Source organism: Homalodisca vitripennis, chromosome 1, assembly GCF_021130785.1.
Source record: "Homalodisca vitripennis isolate AUS2020 chromosome 1, UT_GWSS_2.1, whole genome shotgun sequence".
NCBI classification, from domain to species: Eukaryota; Metazoa; Arthropoda; class Insecta; order Hemiptera; family Cicadellidae; genus Homalodisca; species Homalodisca vitripennis.
This window is the reverse complement of record NC_060207.1, coordinates 5,332,089-5,356,508: the sequence shown is the minus strand read 5'-3', so window position 1 is coordinate 5,356,508 and position 24,420 is coordinate 5,332,089. Positions and strand designations below refer to the sequence as shown.

General features: G+C 32.6%; 1 protein-coding gene across 1 annotated transcript; it reads left to right on the top strand.

The window, feature by feature from the left end:
• Positions 1-363: 363 nt before the first annotated feature.
• On the top strand, positions 364-9,899 carry LOC124372648. The gene is made up of 5 exons (XM_046802221.1): positions 364-502; positions 5,247-5,376; positions 6,698-6,798; positions 9,458-9,578; positions 9,700-9,899. The coding sequence occupies exons 1-5, from the start codon at positions 460-462 to the stop codon at positions 9,818-9,820; spliced, it is 516 nt and encodes a 171-aa protein (XP_046658177.1). The 5' UTR covers positions 364-459; the 3' UTR covers positions 9,821-9,899.
• Positions 9,900-24,420: the final 14,521 nt, after the last annotated feature.

The following is a 24,420-nucleotide window of genomic DNA, read 5'->3' as shown; positions in this document are numbered from 1 at the left end:
GATTCACCCTTGGCTTGTTTTAAGTTCCTAAGCAGAAATTTAAATTATTTCAAGTTATTTCTCATATAAATATTTTGTTTTGTTTTGAGACGAAAGACATTTAATAACTAATATTGTATTAAAAACAGGTATATATGTTATAAATACTCGAAAACAAAAATACAAATAAACAAAGTTGAAATACTCAAAGTTGGCTATAAAGTTTGTTGGTTTGTACTCTCCGTTCAAACTATAGGTGGAAAATGTATTAGTTGATTAATTTATTATAAATTGATCACTTGTTCGTGACTTGATTACATGCTGAGAAAGTCATCAGTTGTTGTTGTTGTCTGTTTGTAGATTATGTTTGTACAAGTGGGGTGTCTTCAATACACCGCCGTCAAGTAACATCAAACTAGCACAAGTAACAAACAGACACGGCATGGCTTTGTGGTTACCAAACAGTGTAAAGGGTTTAACATGCTATTAGTGTTAGTTATGGTTTGCTATCTTCTAGAAATTGGTAAGTAATTCCGAAATAGGTTACTTTTATAAACATTTCAAAATACTTTATTTCACAATAAAAATATTTCATATGATTTGGAAAAACCTCCAAAAAAGTATTTGTCTTTTTTTAATTTATTAGTTTTTATTTTTTTAAATATAATAATATAACCATGTAGTAAATTACATAATGTAAATGTAGTAATGTTACAATGTTGTAAATTAAATAGGTACTGTATGCGTGTATTAATTATAATAGTGCACAAACTTAAATAATTATTTAATTTTACCATTATTATTACGTTTTTTACATCTTACAAGATTTAAGCATTCATATCCACTTACACATACGAACATATACATTGATATGATAGATTAAAAGACAAATAGAAACTTAACCTCAAAGGCATAGCCTGTTTGGAGGACCATTATATACATACACATCCTTATTAGTATTCCAGCCATCACAATGCAAATATTTAATTTGAAAAAATATATGATACAACTAAAGGTTAACAATAATTTGTGCATCCTATTTTTTATTTCATATTTTCAGAGATTTTCAGAGCTTATATTCCAAATAAGTCACCACATTCCTTAGACCTCTTCCAAATTTACACTACAAGTATTACTGACCAAAGCAGACATTTGAAGTTGTATTATTACGAAATAATCATTATAACATATTGTTATAAAATAACAATACACTCTAGAGAAAGGTAACACTTGCTTCTGCTTTTGAATTTACATGTTTCATTGTACATGTTTCAACATCTTCCAATTTAAAGTCATTTTTTAATTTGCTTCAAAAACTGTTTCATTAAGTGATAATTTTTTTATTGCATTCGGTTTAGTGTTAAACAATTTGGATGCCAGATAGAAAAATATTTTCAAAGAATGTTTTTAAAGTCCTCGGCATAAGCAAATTTCCTGAATTACTTAATCTCCGTGTATATTCATTTAAAGACTTATTATTCTTAATTCTCAAAAAGAATATTTTTTAATATTTTATAGCCATACATATACCTAAGATGTAGAGCCTTTATGTAAAAAAATGGGAACTATGATTCAGTCTTCCTTTTTCTCATAATGATTCTTAAAAAATGTTTCTGAGTAGTAAATAAAGTTTTCAAATTTGTTATGTATGTCCTCCCTCCAAATAATTTTTCACATTCTAATCGGCTTTTAACTAAAGAAAAATGTAACATTCTTAAGAGGTTTTTATAACATATATTTTTGCAAGAAATAAAAAATTCTTAGTATGTGTTTTAATTTTGTTTTAAATTTCGATATATGTGTTTTCCAATTTTACTTCTAATACAACCATAAACCCAAATATTTGAGTGATTCCACACTTTCTACCAACCCGCAGAGCCCTCATTACATTCTCTATTACTACATATACAGTCTAAGCATTTGTACATAATTTCATTTTAGAAAAGCATATTTCAATTCAAGGAAAAAAAAGAATATATTTTGTTTTTTTAAGACTTAATATCTTTTTGTTTTCTATAAACCACAAACTCAAAGTCTCTAAGTCAAGATTTACTTCACCTTAAATTTATTCTCCTGTATTTTCGTCATAGCATAAACAAGTATCATCAGCAAAAGATGTAACTCTACCCTAACATTTCCCACTACATAGATCATTTATATATATTTAAAAAAAAGTTGCACCCAATATAGACCCCTGAGGTACTCCGTATTTTATTATTCAAACGCTTTTGTAATGTCTAAAAATAGTGCTAAAACATTTTTCCATTGTTCAATCTATTGTTTAGTAATTTGCTCGTATACCTTAGTAAAGTATGACAGCAGAAATATTGGTCTATAGTTACTATAACAATTCATAGACTTTCTTTATATATTTGTATAACCATAGATCCTTTTACCTTTCAGAAAACTGTCCCGTTTCAAAGCTTAAATTTATCAATAACGTGTCAACTCCATCAAGACCCGGAAAAGATCATTAGTGTTGCAAGGATCAAAAACATTGACCTACTTACATTCTGTCAATCAAAACAACTTTTTATTCATTGTGATCTACATTATTTGGTCTCTTTTTCATTTATTTCCCCCGCAACATACAAAAAATAGTTATGAAACTAGTTTGCCACTCGTTCGGCTTCATTTATTATATTACCATATATATATATATATATATATATATATATATATATATATATATATATATATATATATATATATTTCAATAAACATTGAATCGCAAAAAGTACTTGCTCCGCCGGGAGTCGAACCCGGATCTCTCACTTGCCGGGTGAATGTGCTACCATTACACCACAGAGCCCTCACTTTTTACGATTCAATTATTTTGTATTTGGCCGTTTCTTTCACACATGTGTTCAATAACCAAACTAACATATGATCGGAAGACCAAATACCTGTCAAATGACTTCTATTTACATTCATTAAATTTGTATAAATGGCAATAGCCGAATTTAATTTATTTCAATAAACATTGAATCGCAAAAAGTACTTGCTCCGCCGGGAGTCGAACCCGGATCTCTCACTTGCCGGGTGAATGTGCTACCATTACACCACAGAGCCCTCACTTTTTACGATTCAATTATTTTGTATTTGGCCGTTTCTTTCACACATGTGTTCAATAACCAAACTAACATATGATCGGAAGACCAAATACCTGTCAAATGACTTCTATTTACATTCATTAAATTTGTATAAATGGCAATAGCCGAATTTAATTTATTTCAATAAACCCTATATATATATATATATATATATATATATATATATATATATATATATATATATATATATATATATATATAGGGTACTATCATAGTTCTTTTCTAGCCCGTTATACTGTATATAAAATTGCAATGTTTTTCGAATTATAGTTATGATTTTAAATAGTTTGGAATAATAATTGTTTTCAAGGCTCGAATATCAATCTGTAATTTATTCTATACTCTCTAAATTCACACTTCTTTACCTCATCCTGGGGATTTTCTTTTAGCCGTTTTAGTAAGTGTTTCTAATTTTAATACATTTTGCAGGTAGTATAAGTAATCAGTGGTTTCAGTTTTATGACATGATTTAATATTTGATTTAGGTTCTTTTGAGTTGAAAAAATGACTAACGTACTTTATAAAATACATCAAAAGCCTGTTTGTCTATTTACATTGCTCCAATCCGCCATTTTAAGACTTCTTATCAGCTCCTCTTTATTTACTCGATAAGTGACCTTATTTACTATGTAACCTCGAGTTGAGTGAGTCACTCGCCGGTGCAGTATCTGTCGCTCCACGTAAGTGAGCGGTCATCACTCAGTGGTCGGTCACACCAATATCGATTCCGGTATCGATTCTGAGTTTATTCTTATTTAAAACTTTTGCGAGTACGTGATCTATACATATTTTAGAATTATGCGTAACTCTAGTTGGTTCAGTGAGAAGTTATTATATCCATTTTTAGCTAAGGTAAATGTATAATCATCAATAATTGATCTATCATCTAAGGTATCTATATTTATATCTCCAAATATTAAAACTTTTCTACACACCTGATAATTTAATAATGTTAATGCAAGTATTAATACACAAGCTGTTTCGCATTGTACTGGGATTTCAACTTCAGTGATACTGCTGTGCAAAGATCGCTAATCCACCGGACCTGTAAGTCTCATTCGTTTTTGAATGTAGGGTATTTTTTGTAATCCAATCCTTCCATCCCTCACCCTCAACCACTTGTATCCTAGTTCATTCTTTATCTTCCTCGCCATACCTACCAACCCCCTCCTCGCCTGGCTGATTGACTCGTTCACACAGGTCATGTTGTCCAGTGGCAGGTTCAAATGTCTGGCAGAGAATGAAATGTCTCTTTTAGCACGTCTCACTGTCAGCATGTTATCGGCAAGTCTTCGAACGAACTTTAAAATAATCTCTGGTGGTTACTTGGAATTGTCTTTTTCCCTAGCGTGTGACAGGCATCAATCATTGTATCTTGTATGTCCATTCCTAACTCCTTTTCTTCAACTTTGACAGTTTGGACCACATCATTGCTTATTTCTGGCATACCCTGGATTTCCATGCAGTTCCTTCTGGAATACTTTTCTCCTTCATCAAATCTATCTTCTAGCACTTCAATTTTATCCTTCAACATCTAATTTTCAGCAGTGAGGTGTTCCATCTTCTCCAAATACTGATTCATTTACCCAGTTTAGTCTCTGAATGAATTTGTATTTTTGTCAATTTTTACACTCATAGACTAATAAGACTTATTGGATTCCTTAACTGAGTATTTATGCTCATTTGTGAAGTGTTTAATAGCAGATATAACGTCTTCTGGTGTAAGCATACCTTCAGCCTCCATTTCAAACGATATACTTTTACGCCTTTCCCCACCACATGGGTTGCAAACTCCACACGGTTGAAGCAGTAGAAAAATACTTAATATCGGCTTTACTTCTTAATACATGTTCCGTGAAAATCCTTTCCAAATCACAACACGAAGATTTCTACTGCTTGGAATCACATGCCTTATTGTATATTCCACACAGCGCTATATTGTGGCTCACATAAACTTTTAAGATCACAGTTATTTCATTAAATCGTACTAAAACTGCATAAAATGAATTTAAATAGAAACTTACTAAAAACGTCTGTACTGTTGCGCCATCCAACTTCGTTTCCATGTTTATTGTATTAAAGCGTATTATTTATACTTAAGCCTATGCTTTAAAAATAATAGAATACACTGGATTTTATGTTTCATTGTTCCAGCACATTCTGACAGCTGCTTAGGTGTTTATAACGATCTAGTATACGACTTCAAGAAGGGCGAGAGCTGGTCAAATATTGGACAATGTCTTTTGCACAGGTGCAAAGGTGATAACCAGGTGATCGTTGAGAGGTAAGTTGTGGAAAATACTAAAATGTTACACATTAAATATTGAGCAAAGATGAATAAAGCAACTTTTTCAAGTTTTTATGTAGCCAACAATTTTATGTACTAAAAATACGAGTGCTGTACACAGCGTGTTTTATTTAATGCAAAATACAGGTTTAATCTCCATAATACAAATATGTTTTAAATATCATAAAATGTTTACGTGGTAAGAATAACAAAAATTTTTGATATTTAATATATGGTAAACGTATATTAAAGATTAGTGTACATAGGAAAGAAATTGAATATTTTTGAATACATCAGATCTCACGTTTTAATTTTAATAAACGTTAGTTTGGTGTAAACTTCGCAAGTATTTGTCAATCAATCAATTTTTGTTTGTAATACACGTACGCGCGCGCGCGCATATGTGTGTGTGTGTTTGTGTGTATATTTATGTATTTATAAGTAAAAATATGTGAGAAATGTCATATAAAGCATAGGCCTATCTTGCTTACTTTTTCAAACATCTGACAGTTTGTGTTTTTATGGAATTAACTATATCTTTAAAATTAAATTAAGGTATAAAGTTCAATATTTGAAAAATATTTGATCCAAAGAATTTCTTATTTTTATAAGAAATCAATTATTGTGTTTCAGAATGACGGTTGTACAAAAGTTTGTAAACTCTAATAACTAAAAACTGGAGATTTTATTAGCAATGTGTAACAATAATGAAATATGAGTTACGTCTAGATGAACACGTATTTTTGGGATTATGGTCCCAAATGTATTTCATTATGACGGAATGTAATATTAACGGAATAGTAAATGGTGTAATATGCGTCATACCCCTTCAAAAGTACAGTAATCGAGGTATTAATTATGATTAAATGTTGATTAATGGTTAGCTGATTGTTGTACTCGAAACTAAATGCTTGGAATTCAAAGTCATGTATATAAAGTGCTCTTTTTAGTATATTCGTATACCTTATGAGGTTTAAAAATGACAATCATGTTTAAATATTAATTTTTTCAGGTTGTATAACATTTATTGAATTTTATTTATTAAAAATTGTATTGTTCGTAAAGTTAAGGACTATTTTAAGGTATTAAAACGCATCAAATCTTACATTTTATTCCTTTTTCATTCAGAAAAAACATATGAACATATGCAGCAATGTTTTAGATATCCCTGCGCCATCTTACAGGACACTCATTGTACACCTGGAAACGTTTAGAGGAGTTTTAAGCTGATTATAGCTGCTAAAATCTTAAGTGCTTTATTAGTACGGAATACTGTTATTACTATATCAAGTAAATATTTCAAATTTGTATTTGATAGGTGCCCAAACGTTACTCTCCATAGAGGATGCACACTTTCTAAAGAAGATTCTACAAAATATTTTCCAGGCTGCTGTCCATACCCACTGTGTGATGAGACAGGTATTTAAATTAATGTTTATGCATAACTGTGTGCATTTCAAACGAAATTGCAAAATGAAATTCCATGTTGACTCATAGCAATATTAAGCAATGTATCTAGTGAAGTGAAATAAAAGTAACGTTACTGAAAGAACAAGTTAGGACTTTAAATTCCTATCTACTTCATGTTGAAAACCTACTTCGTATATCAATACAAAAATGAACAGCATTGATCAATTATAAATATTAAATTGTGTTTGGCAATAACTATTGTTTGGATATAATAATGTTAGGAAACAATAATAAATAGTTTTGTCCAAAATAGAAAACGCTCTTTTTAAAATGAGTTTTTCATGTTTTGAACAAGTATAAACGAAATTGAGGAAGCAATTATAGTGGAGAGCTACAGGTATTGTTAATGCTTCTTCAACTTCCAATTATAAAATCAGTCTTTTGCTGTGGTAAGGTACTAATATAATTCTTTCCTGAATAGCAGGAAAATGTTCTATTTTATAGTGGTTAATGAAAAAGTCTACCAGCAGTGTGTTTAGTAATATCAGATATAAAAAATCCAGTTTGTTAAACATGCAATACATCATTAACGTTTTATAATAATTAAAACCATCGGTTTTTCAATTTATACGTATTTTTATTTAACAATACACAATAAACAGGTTAATTCTCTTCAATATAAAGCCATTGTATAATGGTTAGAAACATTTGTAAATTTCGTCAGATAAATATTGATTTTTTTAATGTTTGCAATGATTATAAAAGAAAAATTGAGGATTCAAACGAGAAAAACAATCATTATTCCATGAAATTTACGTTTGGTAATAAGTTAGTAGAAATTATGAAATTTATCTAAAATTAAGACCTGTCGGGTTTTTTTGTTTGAAGAACTACAGTACTTGGTGTGCAGTTTCAATCTTTTCAATTTTAATCTATTAAATTTTCCAGTCAATTTTTATTAATTTTATTAATACTTTTGATAGTATAAAATTTTCTAAACAATTTTGATTGTGTACATCTATATTGTGAATGGCTAAAGGTTTGTTACGTCGCTATGGACAATATAGCTATGGAAAATGTGGCCAGTTCTTGTTATGCGGAATTGAATCGATGTTTGGCCGACATACTGTTTTTCAAATAAATTTCAATAAAATTGTTAAATTATATTTTTAATTTAACCGTTTTATTTAATTTGAAAAGATATACGATTTAATATGCATGTTAAGTGTATTGATTTAACTCTTCACATGTTTGCTCTACGTTATGTGTAGAAAAGTCGGCTGCCCCACCGCGGTTTGGGATCGTGTTACCACTGAGATTATACGCATTCAGGATGATGTATGTATGTAAAATGATATCCAGTAATTGTTGGATTTGCCAGTGATTTGTTTTGACCTCTATTTCTGTATTTCAGTTTTAATAATTACTGTTTTTATTAAGTGCGTGGTTTAAAGTTAGTGTGCGTGTAATAGACACACAACATGGCTGTTGGGGTTCCTGACTTATGGGCATCAAAAAGCTCTGGTATGTTTTTTGTGTAATTGAACCTGGATTGTAGTTATGTATTAAGTTGGTCATTTACTTGAGGAAGAGATCAGATGCAGATCTCAAAACGAAGTTTTATATATGTATTGTGTCACTACACGATGGCAAATGTACGAAAACATCCTTCACAATAATTATGGGTTAATCAGCAGTTGTACCAACTAGTTCAACTGGGGCAAAATTAGTAACTCAAAAGTGCTAACCGTACAAGTAAGTTTAGGTTAAAAACTTTATCTACTTTTTAGTGTTCATAAGAATATAAGTTTATAACTTCAATTTTTTTTAAAAGTATAGCACGGCTACCAATTTCAAAAATGTTAAAAAAAAACCCTATATTTTATTGCAAAACAAGAACTTTAAATGTTTTCTACTTACTCGTGTAGGAACTACAGCTTTACAATATTGGTAGAATAATGGTACTTATTGACAGTTGAAAGTATTAATTAATTGTGTCATTAATTAAAAAATTAAACAACAAATCAAACGATGTCAATGTTCTTTGAACTATTTGTTTTTGTGTCCAAGATCAGTAGAAAAACCCCAGCATGGTTACTAAATCGCTGACTCAACTATAAATATTGAATGCTAAGGATGTAAGCAACATAGCCAACAATCAAATCAACTTTTCATATTCTAAGAATGCATTAAGATATATAAAAAAACAACATATTGCTTTAAAGAAAAATTTTCTACTTGTCGTTATTATCAGAACAAAATGAAGTAATATAATTTCAAAAAGATCAAAAATACTATTTAAAAATAACAATTTTGTGAGCAACATTGTTTCGAATAATTTTAACCCCAAACATTCATGATTATTTTGTTGCATGATACACGGTTTGATCCTACAAATTAAAATTAAAATTTCTACTATTTTAATTAGAAACTTAAAAAGTAATAATATACTAAATTGTATGGGATTTGGCTAATATTTGAAGAGAGTTTTTAAATATAGAATGATACAAAAATATTGATTTCACAAAAGTTTGATTTGGTAAACTCATGAAATGTCGGATTTTTTCACTAAATTCTAAAAAGACTACTGTCGTGATAAAATATTTCAGAATTGTTATTATACATTGATAAATGTATGCGGTATCTGCTGATAAACCTTCTGAATCAGAGGCAGTGATGTGTGTGGACGCCCAGGATCGGTCCAGACATGCTCCGGGTGACCAATGGCAGCCTAGCGGCGAATGTGTTCACAAGGAATGTGTTGGTGGAGGCCTCACTTTGGTGTCCAAGTACGTAAGAACCATTTATAATTTGATAAGGACGTGTGTAAATATATATTATATATATATATATATATATATATAATTAAACGACGTTAGTTTGTAATAATTTGTGTGATGTTATTTCTAGGTGCACCATCAACCAACTACCCCCGGGGTGCTCGTACTTAGAATTTGATCTCAGCCTAAACTTCCCAAAGTGTTGTCCCAGAGTCGTGTGTGGAAACAAGACGGAAGAAAGTGAAGAATAAAAAGGCTTTTGCCAGCTGACTGTACCTTATGACAAATGTATGAATACAATTAAAATGGCTTGGCTTTTAATCACTTAAACAATTGTATAGAGTCCCTCAATAAATAAACATATACTTTTATCTATACTCATACTCTACCTTAACTGAATTATAAGCATATCGTAGAAAGTTTACTAGAACAATTATCCAAAAAAGATCCGATAGTGTAAAATTAATACAAACACCCTAAACACCACCGTGAGTTCATCTAAGAGTATTTAACATTATTATTTTTCGTTAAAACTTTCTATCACTAATTTATTCCTAAAGTATTAATCTTAGTTATGTACAAATTAAGTTTACAAAATAATTGAAGTTTTTAAAAAACAAAAACGAATCGTGATATGAAAATATACATAAGTAACTAATAAAATGTGCAGAGAGTCATATAGGGAACACACATAGAATAATGCATGGTTAATGCAAATTCGTACATTAAATTATCTCCAAATATACTATTGTCAAACTTTGGATTATTCCCTTATGCATGCCGTGGTTTACGAGGCCTCAGCTGCGGAATTCTGACGCAGAAGTCTAACAGACGTAACTCGATAATTGCATTTGAATCACTTGCCATTGTTATGCAACGCGTTGTTACGACACTGAACACGTAGCCCTTAATAACCGTTCATGAACTTACAATAGCTCTTGTGAATGACCTTGCTGTCAGGTACATGACTCCGTTACGTAAGCACTCGTCCAGGAGACGGTCTGTTTGTCACTGACATTGTCTCCATCTGGCGGAGAAAGGGAGAACTAACACTTTCATCAGTTTGCTTGTAATTGTCTCATTGTCTCTGTTAATGCCGGGGAGTGCGACAAGCTCGTGTCTCCTGCTATTGTGTGAGTCTACCGATGCGTAAGATAATGAGCACTTTATCTAGATTATATGTAAGTGAATTGGATCGTATATGCTTAAGTTCTTGGCCGAAATAAAAGTACTACTTCCCTTTCACATTTTTTGGCAGTAAAAATGAAACTGACAGATCCAGGTTATGTCTATTAAACAATTTGGTGTTATTATTCTTAATTACATTACATGCTTACGTTTTCTTGAAAGCAATAATTATAAAATAAGTATTGATAATGATTAAGAACCGTTCTTACCGACCTAGTTGTTGATAATAACTTGAGGTAGGAGAAGCCATTTTTATATAATCATAGTTTCGAGTATGATAGTAACGTGTGGTAAGTTTTATCAGGACATATGTTATTGAAAATTCGGACAAGCATCACCAACCATAAATACTAAATAACCAATTCATAAGCTAATTCCACTTTACCAGAAACTTGTAAAGGATATGTGGAAAACTAAAGAATTGTGCAGTGCATTCACTTAAGAGCCGAAATGAAAATAATGTTAATCCTAAGGAACTTTTATAACCTCATTTTTAGACACAGAATATTGGGATGACTTAATGATATCTTTAAACTTAGCCATTCATAGTTAATACATGTAATTAATTTCCCAGAAAACAACAATAAATAATAATAATGATGATTATTGATGTCGCCTGTTTTTTATAGGCGTATCTAGGATGATCTAAATTGGGGTTACCACTAGATATTTTCTGCACCTTCCAGGCAAGCTGGGGTACTGGAACATCCCCCACCCGGAATAAGTTAAATGCTAATAATATTGAAAATTTTAAGATAGACAGCCATCTGATAGCATTATTATTATTTTATGCTCTGCAATAACATAAGCAATGTACCCTTTTGGGTACTGACCGATAACACAAAAGAATTTTAAGGAAATGACGCTGTATTAATAATAATAATAGATCTTTATTGTTGAACAATTTTTCACAATTAGAAAAATACACACGTCAGTATTTTTGGTCTCTATACACAGAAGTCACCGCATACAATGTTTACAAATAACTCCCATTCACTCACTCACACAGACACAATTTCTTTCATTCACTCAAACGGCATTCACTCTTGTCAGCCGTTCTTGGTACACTTTGTATCAGAGCCAGATGATTGATCATATTATTTTTGAATTGCATCATAGCGGCTATTTATAAACTCGTCAACTAAGTAGACACTTTAAATACCAAGAGGTGTCGTAGCCGAGCTTTGAATTGTTTAAAGCCACTCCAGTGTTTAATTTCCTCAGGGAGTCTATTGATCAGCTTGACTCCAACCTCAGATGGCAGACCTTCCCTGCCTCTAGTCCTGTATTGGTGAACGTTCCTACCTTGGACAAAGTAACACTTGAATCGGCAGTACAGGGCCACCTAAAGGATTTACAGGCATGGTAAATTCAGAAATCTAAGCTCCCTGAAGGAATCCTTACAAGAATCTCTGAAATTAAATGTTGAAATGATTCGGGAAGCTTTCTTTTGCCTTCTAAATACTATTTAAAATTTGCATTTAGAGCAACTGCCCCATAAAGTCAAGCCGTGTGTCAGATAAGGATACACAAGGCCAAATTAGGCCATCCTTAGTATATCTACAACAGAATTTGGCAAGGTTTCGTAAGACATAAATGTCTGAAGACACCTTAGAACAGATGATTATCCCAGCTCAGCCCTTGATCTAGATGCATCCCTAGGAGCTTGGTGGATTCAGTTTCTTCTAGGAAATTATCCGCCATCACAGCGACGAGGTCCTCGGGCTCTCGTTGCTGGAGGCAAAAGTTGATTGCATTTGATTTGGAACTCTTGACCCTCAGGTTTACTACGGAAAAATGCTGAATACATGAATTCAGGGCTAAAAATGATTGATTTCTAATTTTATGTTTTGTTTTAGCTCTAATTCACAGAGTTGTATTATCATCATAATGAACTATTTTCCCCGTCAGGATTGATGAGTTCAACCTGTTGACGCACACAAGGTATATGACCGGCCGAAGGACAGATCCTTGTGGGACACCGTAGGTCATTTTAACCTTCCCTGACAGTGCATTCGCAAATTGAACTCACTGGCTTCTATTCGTGATATATGTATACAGTTACAGTATAAGGTATATACAGCTTCCTCTGTCATACTACAATTATATTAATGTAAGTGAGACACATAACATCTTTAGCCATTGAGGCAGTTACAGAGCTACCACTTCTGTTGTTCTCTTAAATAAATCCACCGACTGCAATTGTCATCCCCTGCAGCAAACTAGAACTATCGATCCACCCCTACACCCCAATATCTCCATATATCTTTGCTGTTAGTCATATGCCACTCATAAACATCCATAGGGTTGCCCAGATTTTAGTGACACATCGGTTTTTGATGGACCCAGTGTAGGTTCAAGTGGAAGGTATAAACCAGCCAAAAGTGAACCCTAATGGGAAGGGCTAGCAGGTTTAGTTATACAAGACAAGAGATGACAGAGGAATATTTAATTTCATAACTAATGCTCCCTCACATTACCAGCAATATTAAACGCTCCAAATATGAATAATAATAATAATAAGTAAGAAATAATATGATGTGGTCTGGAAATCACTAAACTGTTACATCACCCGCTTGCCAGAAGGAATATGTTAGAACTAATTACCTGACATTTCTCTGTTGGTCATTACTTTACTCTTCCGACTGAAGTTCATATATTTAATCAGGAGAACACTAATCGTGACTTTCTTAGGCAATGAAGTAATGTGTCCAAACTTTGTACGTAATCTGGTCGCCAATATTCCAAAATAGTCCCACTGCACACAAAGAATAAGTGAGGATATTGGCACTTCCTTTTTTCAGGATGTTTTAACCTTAATCCACTTTAAAGGCGTGAAAACCAACTGCCAAAACAAAAGCCTCAGCCATCGCATTGCATATCTTCAATGCCATTTGATCTGACCACTACAAGTGGTTGCCAATTCTATATTACATTAGTGGCAATTTCAGAGATAGAGGGCAAATTGGCACAAGACATCAACATTACATTTGTCTCTTGTTGATATATTATTGGAAAGCGTACGGGAGACAACTCTTAAACTAGTCCACCCAAGCAGCAGAAACTGTGAACCTTACCTCATTATTAATACCGTCCGTGAATGTGCGAATTACACTAAATCCAAACTATTACCAAGCTGCTTCTCGAGCCATTCGGATCTTGACATTGCTATAATATCCGTAAATTATAACTTATACTACTAATTTGGCAATCTGCAAAGAGATCCCTGAAGACGGACGGGGAAAGTACTAATGTCTTAGCTTAGTAGTATATATTGCCTCCATTGATTAACCAGGTTTGGAAAAATACATGATGCATGTAGACCATGTTGGTCTTCTTCCGAGCCATAATAACAGAATATGTAATGAGCTTAATCTCTGAAAGAATTTAAAAACCAAAAAGGTTATACATTTTAGGACTTATACATTTTATTTTTAAGATCTGATGATGCTATATTTGGCGCTTAGAAGATAACAATTTCACAGAGTTTAAATTAATTGAAATACTGCATTATAACTTTAGTTCCAATAATGACAATTATTTGTTAAACATAAGTAGGGTGGAAAAATGTTGCAAAATGTCCAACATATAGGCCGGAAATGTTGCAAAAAGCTTCATTTTTAAATGGGCAAAACGAGCTCGATGAGGTTGCGTACCATTCTGTGGAACTTGAGTGTTAGTAAAAATTATAAAATATTAAAATTTTTTGTAACGATAATGGAAGCGAAGAAAAAACAGAATAAATGTATTATAATTTTTTATATTAAAATTATATTTATTATAATATTAATAATAAATATAATTATAATTATATTTATATTAAATTATAATTATAATAAAAAATAATATAAAATTATAATTATAATATTAAAATTAAAACAGCTCTCGAAATGATTTAAATTTAAGGAATAATGAATTGGCACACCAACTTATATTAAAATCGAAACAACCATATGGACTAAACATTCGCTAAATTATTGTTTTCCACTTGAATAATTAAATTGTGATACAAATTTACCTAAATTCAAAATTATATTATAATATATTATGTTATTATTGTTAAATTAACAACTAATCAAAACTTGTTTACATGTCAAAATTGTATTTACATTTAGAATGTTTATTATCAGGTGTTTCTTCTTTTGTTTGTTTATTTTATTCTGTGTATATTAAGTGTACTTGAAAAAGTTGTTAATTACAACGAAATATTGTACGAAATAATTGTAGTTTTCTTTTGAACTGCTTTAAGAGACTATATATATATATATATATATATATATATATATATATATATATATATATATATATATATATATATATATAAAGATATTAACACATGACATAGTAAAACATGAACCCTTATAAAATGCGGTAGACTTGACATTTTAAATGGAACTTAAGCAAAGCCTGTGGTATGCTGTAGTCTTGCCTTGTAATTAGTACTTGAAAGAAACTGTTGAACAAATATCAAATAGACGTGTGACATTCAGCTCATAGTATATCAAAGTAAACATAATGTCTTCAAACATTGCTTTAACAAATTCTGAAAAGTATTTTAGTTATTATTATTTACGCCGTTAGGAAGATGAATGGAAAAATAACTGTTATAATAGACTTACGTTATAAAAGACTGTTATAACTATGTATATATTATCGAGAAAATCCGTCGAACAGAACTCCCGTTGAGGGCAAATTTCTAAATGGGTAACATTAAACCGCTTATTCTCATCTGAGCGTAAATTTAACCTGAAAAGGGAAAAAGGAATTTAGTTAGATCTGGCTAGTCCTAGCTACTAGTTTGTTTAACGGGAAGAGATCCAAGAAAGCTTATTTATTACTTTCACTGTGACACGCGCGCCGAGTTTATATAATGACAAGACGGTTTCCTCTCAGTTCACACGCCCGTACCGCTCCTGCCATTATGGTAAGTAATAGCACCTCGCTACATGTTCTCCCTCTCATAATTACTCTCTTAAAAGCTCTGAAACTTTAATATTTGTCCAATACAACTTCCAAAATCACTACACCACATTTTTTCACTCTACATTTTTAGAACCTGTTTTGGACGTTCGTGTCAAAATTTTTTGTTATACTAAGAAGTGGTCTTTTAGTTACTAAAAAAGCCAAACTATGTACAATAGAAAACACTATTAATGACAGAGTTGAAAAATAATACAATGTTAAGCAACGTGAATGTCTGTTATTCGAGCACACAAATGAAAATATAAGATAAATTATAGAAAAAAAGGCACTTGTGCTGCATTACTTTTTTTTTGTTGCGTGTAGCTCGTATTTTGTGGCAAGAACTATGAAATTTTTGCTGTAATGTGTAGTTTTATGGAATGTTAAAGTGACAACTCGGCATGTATCTATTAATATTTGTTTTAGTTTTATTTTTAAATTATTTCAAACAGTAGCCAGGTTTAAGTTGATTTTATTTATTGGAGTTGTGTATTAAGTAACTGGTTTGTTTTACGGTTAATTGTAAGAAAGGAACATGTGGCTCTAATTTCCCCTCTGTAGCCATGTAAAAATAAAGAAATTAATCATTAATTCGTGTATTTTTTAGTCCAAGATATTTCAAGTACGACTTAACTTAGGCCAAAGAGGCGGAACTGTAAAATCGAACAAACAACAGTTTTTAGCTGACCTCAGTATTCTAATAACCCATTCCATTATTTGTCTCGTTGTGTGGCAAGGTACGGACATGAAGTATCATTAACTGTAATTTACATCAGCACACAACAATGGTGTTCTGACAACAGATACCATGTTGCTCGTTAGTTCCAATTGAATCAGTCTGATGAATTAGTAGAATTATTCTAAACTGTCCGATGAATTAAATAACTGGAAATAATAATAAATGAAAACTTTAAGAAATACTGTGATAAAGCTATTGAAAAGGATCTATCATGTAAAAATAATATTTTGAGACAGGAAAGAACTTCTTTGGCCTTAATTTATCTTCTTTACTTGATATAAAATTACATAAATATATTAGTAAAGTGTATGTACTAGATAATAATACTCAACATATTAAAAGTGTAAAAAATGAGAAATGATCAATTTTTCTCAGATTGCAAATTTTACCTTAACACACTTAAAGTCTATAACCATATTGCTATTAAACATCTCAAAAATGGAATAAAGCGTTTAAATTACTTATATATATTTAAATTAATTCTCTGTGAAATTCTCTATTAATAAGCCAATAAAAACTATTCCGTTCTCCTACATTACTGTAGAACTCAGAATCAGAGACTTTCCAAGATATCAAATTATTTGGAAGTAGCACCTGATATAGGAGTATCTCCTCGTGTCACTTATCTAAGGAATAGTGTGGAAAAGAGGAAAATGGATTGATTTAACGCTCCTGTATTACAGTAGGCAAGTACGTGGAATACCAGTGATTCTGAGTGGTGAGAACAATTGTTTGATATTATCATTACCGAACTCAGTTAAATGCGTTAGTAATTTAATTATAATTCCGTAATGACTAAACTAATCTGTTTCGTTAGTCTTGAGATGCTCTGTCAGTTCTCAGTTCGTTCTGTACGAATGATTGAGATTACCTGTCTAAAGCTGGCATCTCCCATTGGTTGAAATTACCTGTCTCAGTTTGAGATTCTTGAGAGGTTGAGACAACCTGTCTAAAGCTGTTGTGTCCCAGCGGAGCTGTCTCAGGTGGTATGTATCAGTGGTTGAGGTAACCTGTCTCAGGTTGGTCTGCCTGAGTGATTCATACAAGCTGTCTCAGGCTTTTGTGTCTTAGTGTTTGTGACGTACTGTCTAAGGTGGTATGTATCAGTGGTTTTGAAGACCTGTGTCATATTAGTCTGTTTAAGTGGTTGAGACAGACTGTCTCAAGTAGCCTGTGTCAATGGTTGAGACAGGCTGTCTCAGGTGGTATGTATCAGTGGTTGTGACGAGCTGTCTCAGGTGGTATGTATCAGTGGTTGTAACGTACTGTCTAAGGTGGTATGTATCAGTGGTTTTGAAGACCTGTGTCATATTAGTCTGTTTAAGTGGTTGAGACAGGCTGTCTCAGGTGGTATGTATCAGTGGTTGTAACGTACTGTCTAAGGTGGTATGTATCAGTGGTTTTGAAGACCTGTGTCATATTAGTCTGTTTAAGTGGTTGAGACAGGCTGTCTCAGGTGGTATGTATCAGTGGTTTGTAACGTACTGTCTAAGGTGGTATGTATCAGTGGTTTTGAAGACCTGTGTCATATTAGTCTGTTTAAGTGGTTGAGACAGGCTGTCTCAGGTGGTATGTATCAGTGGTTGTAACGTACTGTCTAAGGTGGTATGTATCAGTGGTTTTGAAGACCTGTGTCATATTAGTCTGTTTAAGTGGTTGAGACAGGCTGTCTCAGGTGGTAAGTATCAGTGTTTGTGACGTACTGTCTAAGGTGGTATGTATCAGTGGTTTTGAAGACCTGTGTCATATTAGTCTGTTTAAGTGGTTGAGACAGACTGTCTCAGGTAGCCTGTGCCAATGGTTGAGACAGGCTGTCTCAGGTGGTATGTATCAATGGTTGAGTCGAGCTGTCTCAGGTGGAATGTATTAGTGGTTGAGACGACAGCAAAAACGTAATGTCAGTTTAATGGCGATCCATTTTGTTCTGTCTTATATTACTTTATTATCTCTTATAGTGAAATTTTATGGAAGTTAAGGGGATTTTTCTACGTAACGAAATCTTTGTGATTTTTAATGATTTATTCGTAAAATTTCATTAAAAATAGAAGTGCAAAATCGACCTACGTGCTTAAAATTCTTATTTAAATAAAATGTATGTGAAATAACACCTTCTTACTTTGTTTCCTATCTCTCTTTATTTATGATATTACTTTCTTACCAATGTTCTTATTTTAAATTAACGTACTGAACTTCGATTAACATGCTAATACGTCAAAAAAGTTAGATATATAAAAAACAAAGTAGTAGTTTGTAAGGAGTACTGTTATACTTGTACAACGGTTTAAATACAGATAATTGTATTGTGCAGTACACCGGCATGGTGTCAGACTAACAATACAGAAAATATAGCGCTTATATCTACACAATGTAGATGTAGGTGCAATACATTGCATAATCTTTAAGATTGAAATACAATGCTTAATAGCGTGCACATTTTGAGAAAACACAAAATATATTTATAGAACGGATAATGGCAGCATATTAATACGGAATGAAACTCATGAATAATAAATTATCATGAGCCCAACAATTATACTTTAAATCAAAACATCCTTATAAAACTGTATGATTTAATGGACGCTGAATATATATACATAGATATCCCCTGGTGTAAACTATATGAGTTAGGTAAGAGATATACGCTGCAGAATAATACGTAATAAAAACATATGGCGGGGACACACCCAACAAGTGCATTATTCCCGCCCGACATTGCTATGCTTTCAGTACAAAATAATCCTCTGAGCAGTGTATTTTTACTACGTCAGTGTTAAAGCTTAGAATATTTATTCGTTTAAAGTATATACTACCTAATATGTGTTTGAAACAGAGGGAAATCATTGACATGAACAGCTATAGGACGATAACGAATTAGTTTACAGTTCTATAAGTAAGTATCGTATTTTCAGTCTTTCTTGTTGTTGTCTGTTCTAATGTTGTACACTCAATAAATTAGAAACATTAGTACAACAAAGATAATGTACCGCACAGATTTTCACATCAATGGAGAACACGTACGAACTAATAAAATTGTTATTGTCGCAATTTTGTTACATCTTTCTTCTAGGAATATTAAGGTATTCTTAAAAAAGATTCTTAAGTTATGTATTTCTTTCAATTCGTTATTTAAATACTAGTCATTAAAATATATGTATAATTTTTACATATAGAAAAAGTTATAGGAGAACTGATTTTGTTATTTTTAGTTTACTAATAAATTGAATTTAGATTTCATTAAATACTGATCATGATTTTAGCCGATAAGGTAGGTCAGATTCCGATAATATTCTTTCAGAGGGAACAGTATAATGAATATTATGTTCTTTGTCAGTGTGGTGTTGAGTTAAAAGAATAAATGTAATTCCACAAAATGTGAGTTCTGAGACCTAGAAATTATAATAAATTGTATTTTTAAAGATAGTGCAGTCTGTGATATAGTATAAAATCCAGTTTAAATCTGCCGAGAACCAAAACTGCTTAGTTACTAATATCTCTTGCTATAACATAGTCTTTATAGTACAATTATTCATCAAGTATTTTCGCATAGTCTAATACTTCTGTCATTCAGTTTATTACCAAATTTATAGAGAGTGGAATCCTCTATATGTGGTTAGGTACATTAGCCATTCAAGCGGCCGAGGGGTTAGAAATTATCAACTTGGCTTAAGGGGATCAGTAAAGGGGATCGGACATCTGTGAGCCGGCAACTCGCTTTGAAGTCTGATAAGCAGACGCGCATTCCTTTGACCACTTAAACCTGTTGCAATTGGTACTGTGACCCTGTGTGGTGATTTAGGTTCACACCATTACATTGTGTGAGCAGTTATAAAACACGTGAGTACACATTTTAATATTAAAATATCTGTATTTTTAATAAGAACGAGAATGTGTAAAAAAGTTTTAAATCAATTGTAAAGCAATGAAAATAAAATATATTTTTAAAGAATTTTGGAAATAGATCATTCTATCTAAATCTTTCTAATAATAATTTGTTTCCTCTAGAACCAAAAAGAGGACACTTTTAAAATTGTTCGACTCGACTCTCATTAATTAAAAACTTTATCTATTACACTTCTTTTATTTAAACTTGTTTAATTCTGAAGACTCTGCTTGAACGAATATCAAGCTAATGAGTTACATCTTCTTGTTTTAAACTCACTAACTCCCAGTCAGAAATTCCATTTAGGTAATTCAATACTATCTTTCCTTTCGCTGTCTTTATTTTTTATATGATAACGATTTTGGGAAAGAAATTTATGTATATTGTGAGATTCTCAAGCGGAAATAGAAGTATCCGCCCGTTTATAAAGAGGTTTAATTGTGAGCATCCACAGTTTTAAATATCTGAAGGATCATCTGAATGAAAGTTTCATGGTATATAAATACAAATTTATGTGTAAGAAGATACATATCAAGGATATAATCTTGCATTATAAAATTGAGTTTTAACATAATTCATCAAACAGTATAATTGAAATTTATTAATACAATTAATATGTTATTAATGTCAAATACTAATCATCAATGTTGAAAAATTTGAAATATACGTTTTGTGCTATGTACAATAATTTCCATGAATTTGGTGAATTTAAAGTTTAGTAACGCGTTGCTTGAAGTAGCTGTACATCATTATCATTAAATTTCAGACTGACATATATTATATTGCCTACTTTAGACTAGTGTTTCAATCTAATTATAATATATTTCATAGTATGTATTTGAGTCCGTAACTTAATCTGATATACCGAAATACACAAATCACTTTAAAATGACTCTTTGATGTTACGCTATGAAATAGTGAGTGTGGCTCAACCACCAATTTTGTCATATAGAGACAGTTGATATTGTTTACTCCTAAGTTACAAACACATTAATTATCATCCAATTTCTTTAACTCAATATATCGGCAATGTTAACTTACGACAGTGTTCATTGTTAAGAGGTTCAAAAGATAAACAAAGGTTAGGCTTGTGAAGAAGCAATTTTGTTTTGGACCAATATTATACTCACGCAATACTAGTGTTTTCATTATTTCTACGGACGATATATATATGTAGCACAAAATATATATATATATTGCTATTGCTCTAAGAGGCCAACTTGAATAAAAAATTTATACTTCCGGCCCTTTTAATTTTCTCAAAGTCTATGGTATTCTCGGTGTCCTAGTAACGTTTAAATTGTTGCTCTTAACAAGAAAATTGATGCATTCATTAATAATTAAAAAAAATCTACTTCCGTTCATTGATATCATTCTACTTCCGGTGCCGTAGTAGCGTTTGTATTGCTGCTATGATTAAGAAAACATATAATAAGTTTTTCTGAAAAGCCCACTTTTAACAATAATAACTGGTTATTGTAATTTTTGTGGCGTAGTTGCGATAGCGTTAGTCCTAAAGATTAGGCTTTGGTAAAAAAGCGTATTTTATTCCAGTAAAAGGTATTTTGGCCACTTTATTATTATGTATAGGTCAAAGAAGTTGGTCTGGAAAGTCAACTTCGGTCAAAGGTAACTATTTCCGGCCATTGTAATATACTTTTGGTTTATGGTACGTCCGGTACTAATCGGTAGACAAAGGGTTAATACATACTCTTGTGTGTAAATGTAATTTTACTAGGCCAGCTGGATTTTTATAAACAACGATTTAGTTTCTCTAACCTATCCCCTATGGTTTGTTAATCCCAACAAAAATGGTTTTTTATTATATTTAGGTAATGAAGAATGTCAAATCCAATGTTTCCAAAGTCACTGGGAAGATATACAAACAAAATTATAATTGTTTCAGAGGTCACAACCTCATGTAAATCCCTATGGGTGGGTTCTTCTTCAAGATATTGAAAAAATTATAGTTGTTCTAGGTGTTGCAATATTTCAACCACTGTGAATGTTTGATTTTTGTTACATTTCTTCTTTTTTCTATTTTAGTCTATGGAGTTTACGTCTGTGACATTTCAAATTTCTATGGGAAGTTTTAAAAACAAAAACATACCTGTAGTTATAAGGGGGAGTGTATAACTCCATTTTCATATCCTATGGGTGGTTAACCTTCATAAAAGATTTTTTATTTTTATTTTGAAAGAATAAGGCACGATAATGTGTCAAAATAAATTTTCCCAGTATATCCAGGATTTTTATGAAAAGACTATAGGTTTTATATTTAAGACATGAGGCATAAATGGGTACCAAATTTAATTTTTTTGGTACATAGTAAAGTTGGAGAATTAGTGATGAGTGAGGGCTTTATGTAGAGATATTGATAGTCCAACAGTAACTATTGCATAGATGAGGAAAACATCTTGTGACTTTTCCATATCTGAAATATTTCTTACTCAACCTGCAGACTGTTTTATTTATTCAATGATGTATTTATTCCTTTTTATTTCAGCTGGATAACGTAATACTGATGAGTGGGATGTTGTTGTTGGCGCTATCCCTGGCGTCAGGCGGCCAACCGTCACAACAACTCGGGCAGAATGAACACCGCAGTCACCTATCCCAGTTTAGAAGCAGAGGGGGGAAACAACGTCACATTACCAGTCAAACACCTCAGCAGATAGAGGTAATTAACATTTTATAAGGACGCTAGGATTGAGACATTTTCCAGTGTTTTATGGTACAAAAAAATGTTACATCGTTTGAAATTGAAATCTACCCTCTTCTGTCAAAAACTCGCATAAAGCACTTAAAATTAAAATGTGCGGGAGTGAACTGGCTTTTAAAAACTCAAGTACTACCTGAGAGTACACCAATAGCATATAGTCCACACTGGTGAGAATGAACCCTAGAGATGACACTGCACAATAGCACTCTCTTGGTGCATATATATTACTTGGAGATAAGAGTATGATAGAGTAGCCTACGCACGTGCTTCGTTTGTGCTCCGCTTAAATATTAAATTTTAGTGGTAAAAAGTTAGACTTTGTTGGACTTTTGACTAAGTGGTTGTGTGACCTTTGGGTGTGTAAGGGTAAGACAATAGTGTGAACTTACTTATCAATTGATATTAATTACTTGATAAAATCAAAAATGTCAGTTAACCATTCGCCTGTCAAGACGCGTAGTGGCAGTGGAGCAGGGTCCAAGGTCAAGCCACCTGCCCAGCGAGCTGTGTCCGACCCGGCCTTATCAGATAGCCCTGATAGCAGGCAGGCCGCTACAATAGCTGCCGTCCGGGTTGCCTTATCAGACGACAGCGTTATTGCGCGCATTGTCCAGCTCGTGGCGACTCAGGTCTCTTAGACAGTGTCTGCCACTCTCAACGCCACCGTCCAAAATGCGCTCGCAGAAATAGAATTATTAAAGGCAGAGGTGGCGGGACTTAGGCAACAGCTGTCACTTGTAAATCGGGGTTGGGCTCAGAGGGCTGATGAGTTTGAACAATATCAGCGGCGCGACAACTTGAGGGTGTTTGGTGTGAAGGAGGAACAGGGAGAGGACACAGATGAGATGATGGTAAAATTATTTAAAGAGAGGTTGGGAGTCAGTGTTAGCCTGGCCGACATAGATCGCTCCCACCGCGTCGGAGCTGCTCGCCGACCTGATGACCGCGGCCCGGCGAAACCACGGCCCATCATCGTCAGGTTTGTCGGCTACCGTGTACGGAGGGAGGTCTTCAATAACAAGAAGAAGTTGAAGGGGACTCCAGTGACCGTTAGGGAGGACTTGACGCTCCATCGGCGAGAGCTGCTCCAGCAGGCGATCGCCAAGCATGGGGCGCGAAATGTCTGGACCATAGACGGCCGCATTAACTGGGTAACCTCTGAGAAGAAAAAGGGCTCGGCTACATGGTCATTGGACAATTAGTGTTTTATCCCTCTCCTCATCTCCATAACGACATAAATTCTAAATGTAACGATTTAGGATAGTAGATTAATGTGTTATGTCTAATGTCTTAAAAATAAGTAAATATTTTTCTTTAATTGTATGTGTGGGTGTAGAGCTGTGTGTGTGTATTTGTATGT

What these genes read in the sequence shown, in the direction of transcription:
- LOC124372648 (XM_046802221.1), top strand. Translation starts at nt 460, where the DNA reads ATGCTATTAGTGTTAGTTATGGTTTGCTATCTTCTAGAAATTG. An exon ending in TTGCTATCTTCTAGAAATTG is followed by an intron (nt 503 to 5,246) that starts GTAAGTAATTCC and finishes TCATTGTTCCAG; the next exon opens with CACATTCTGACAGCTGCTTA. An exon ending in AACCAGGTGATCGTTGAGAG is followed by an intron (nt 5,377 to 6,697) that starts GTAAGTTGTGGA and finishes TGTATTTGATAG; the next exon opens with GTGCCCAAACGTTACTCTCC.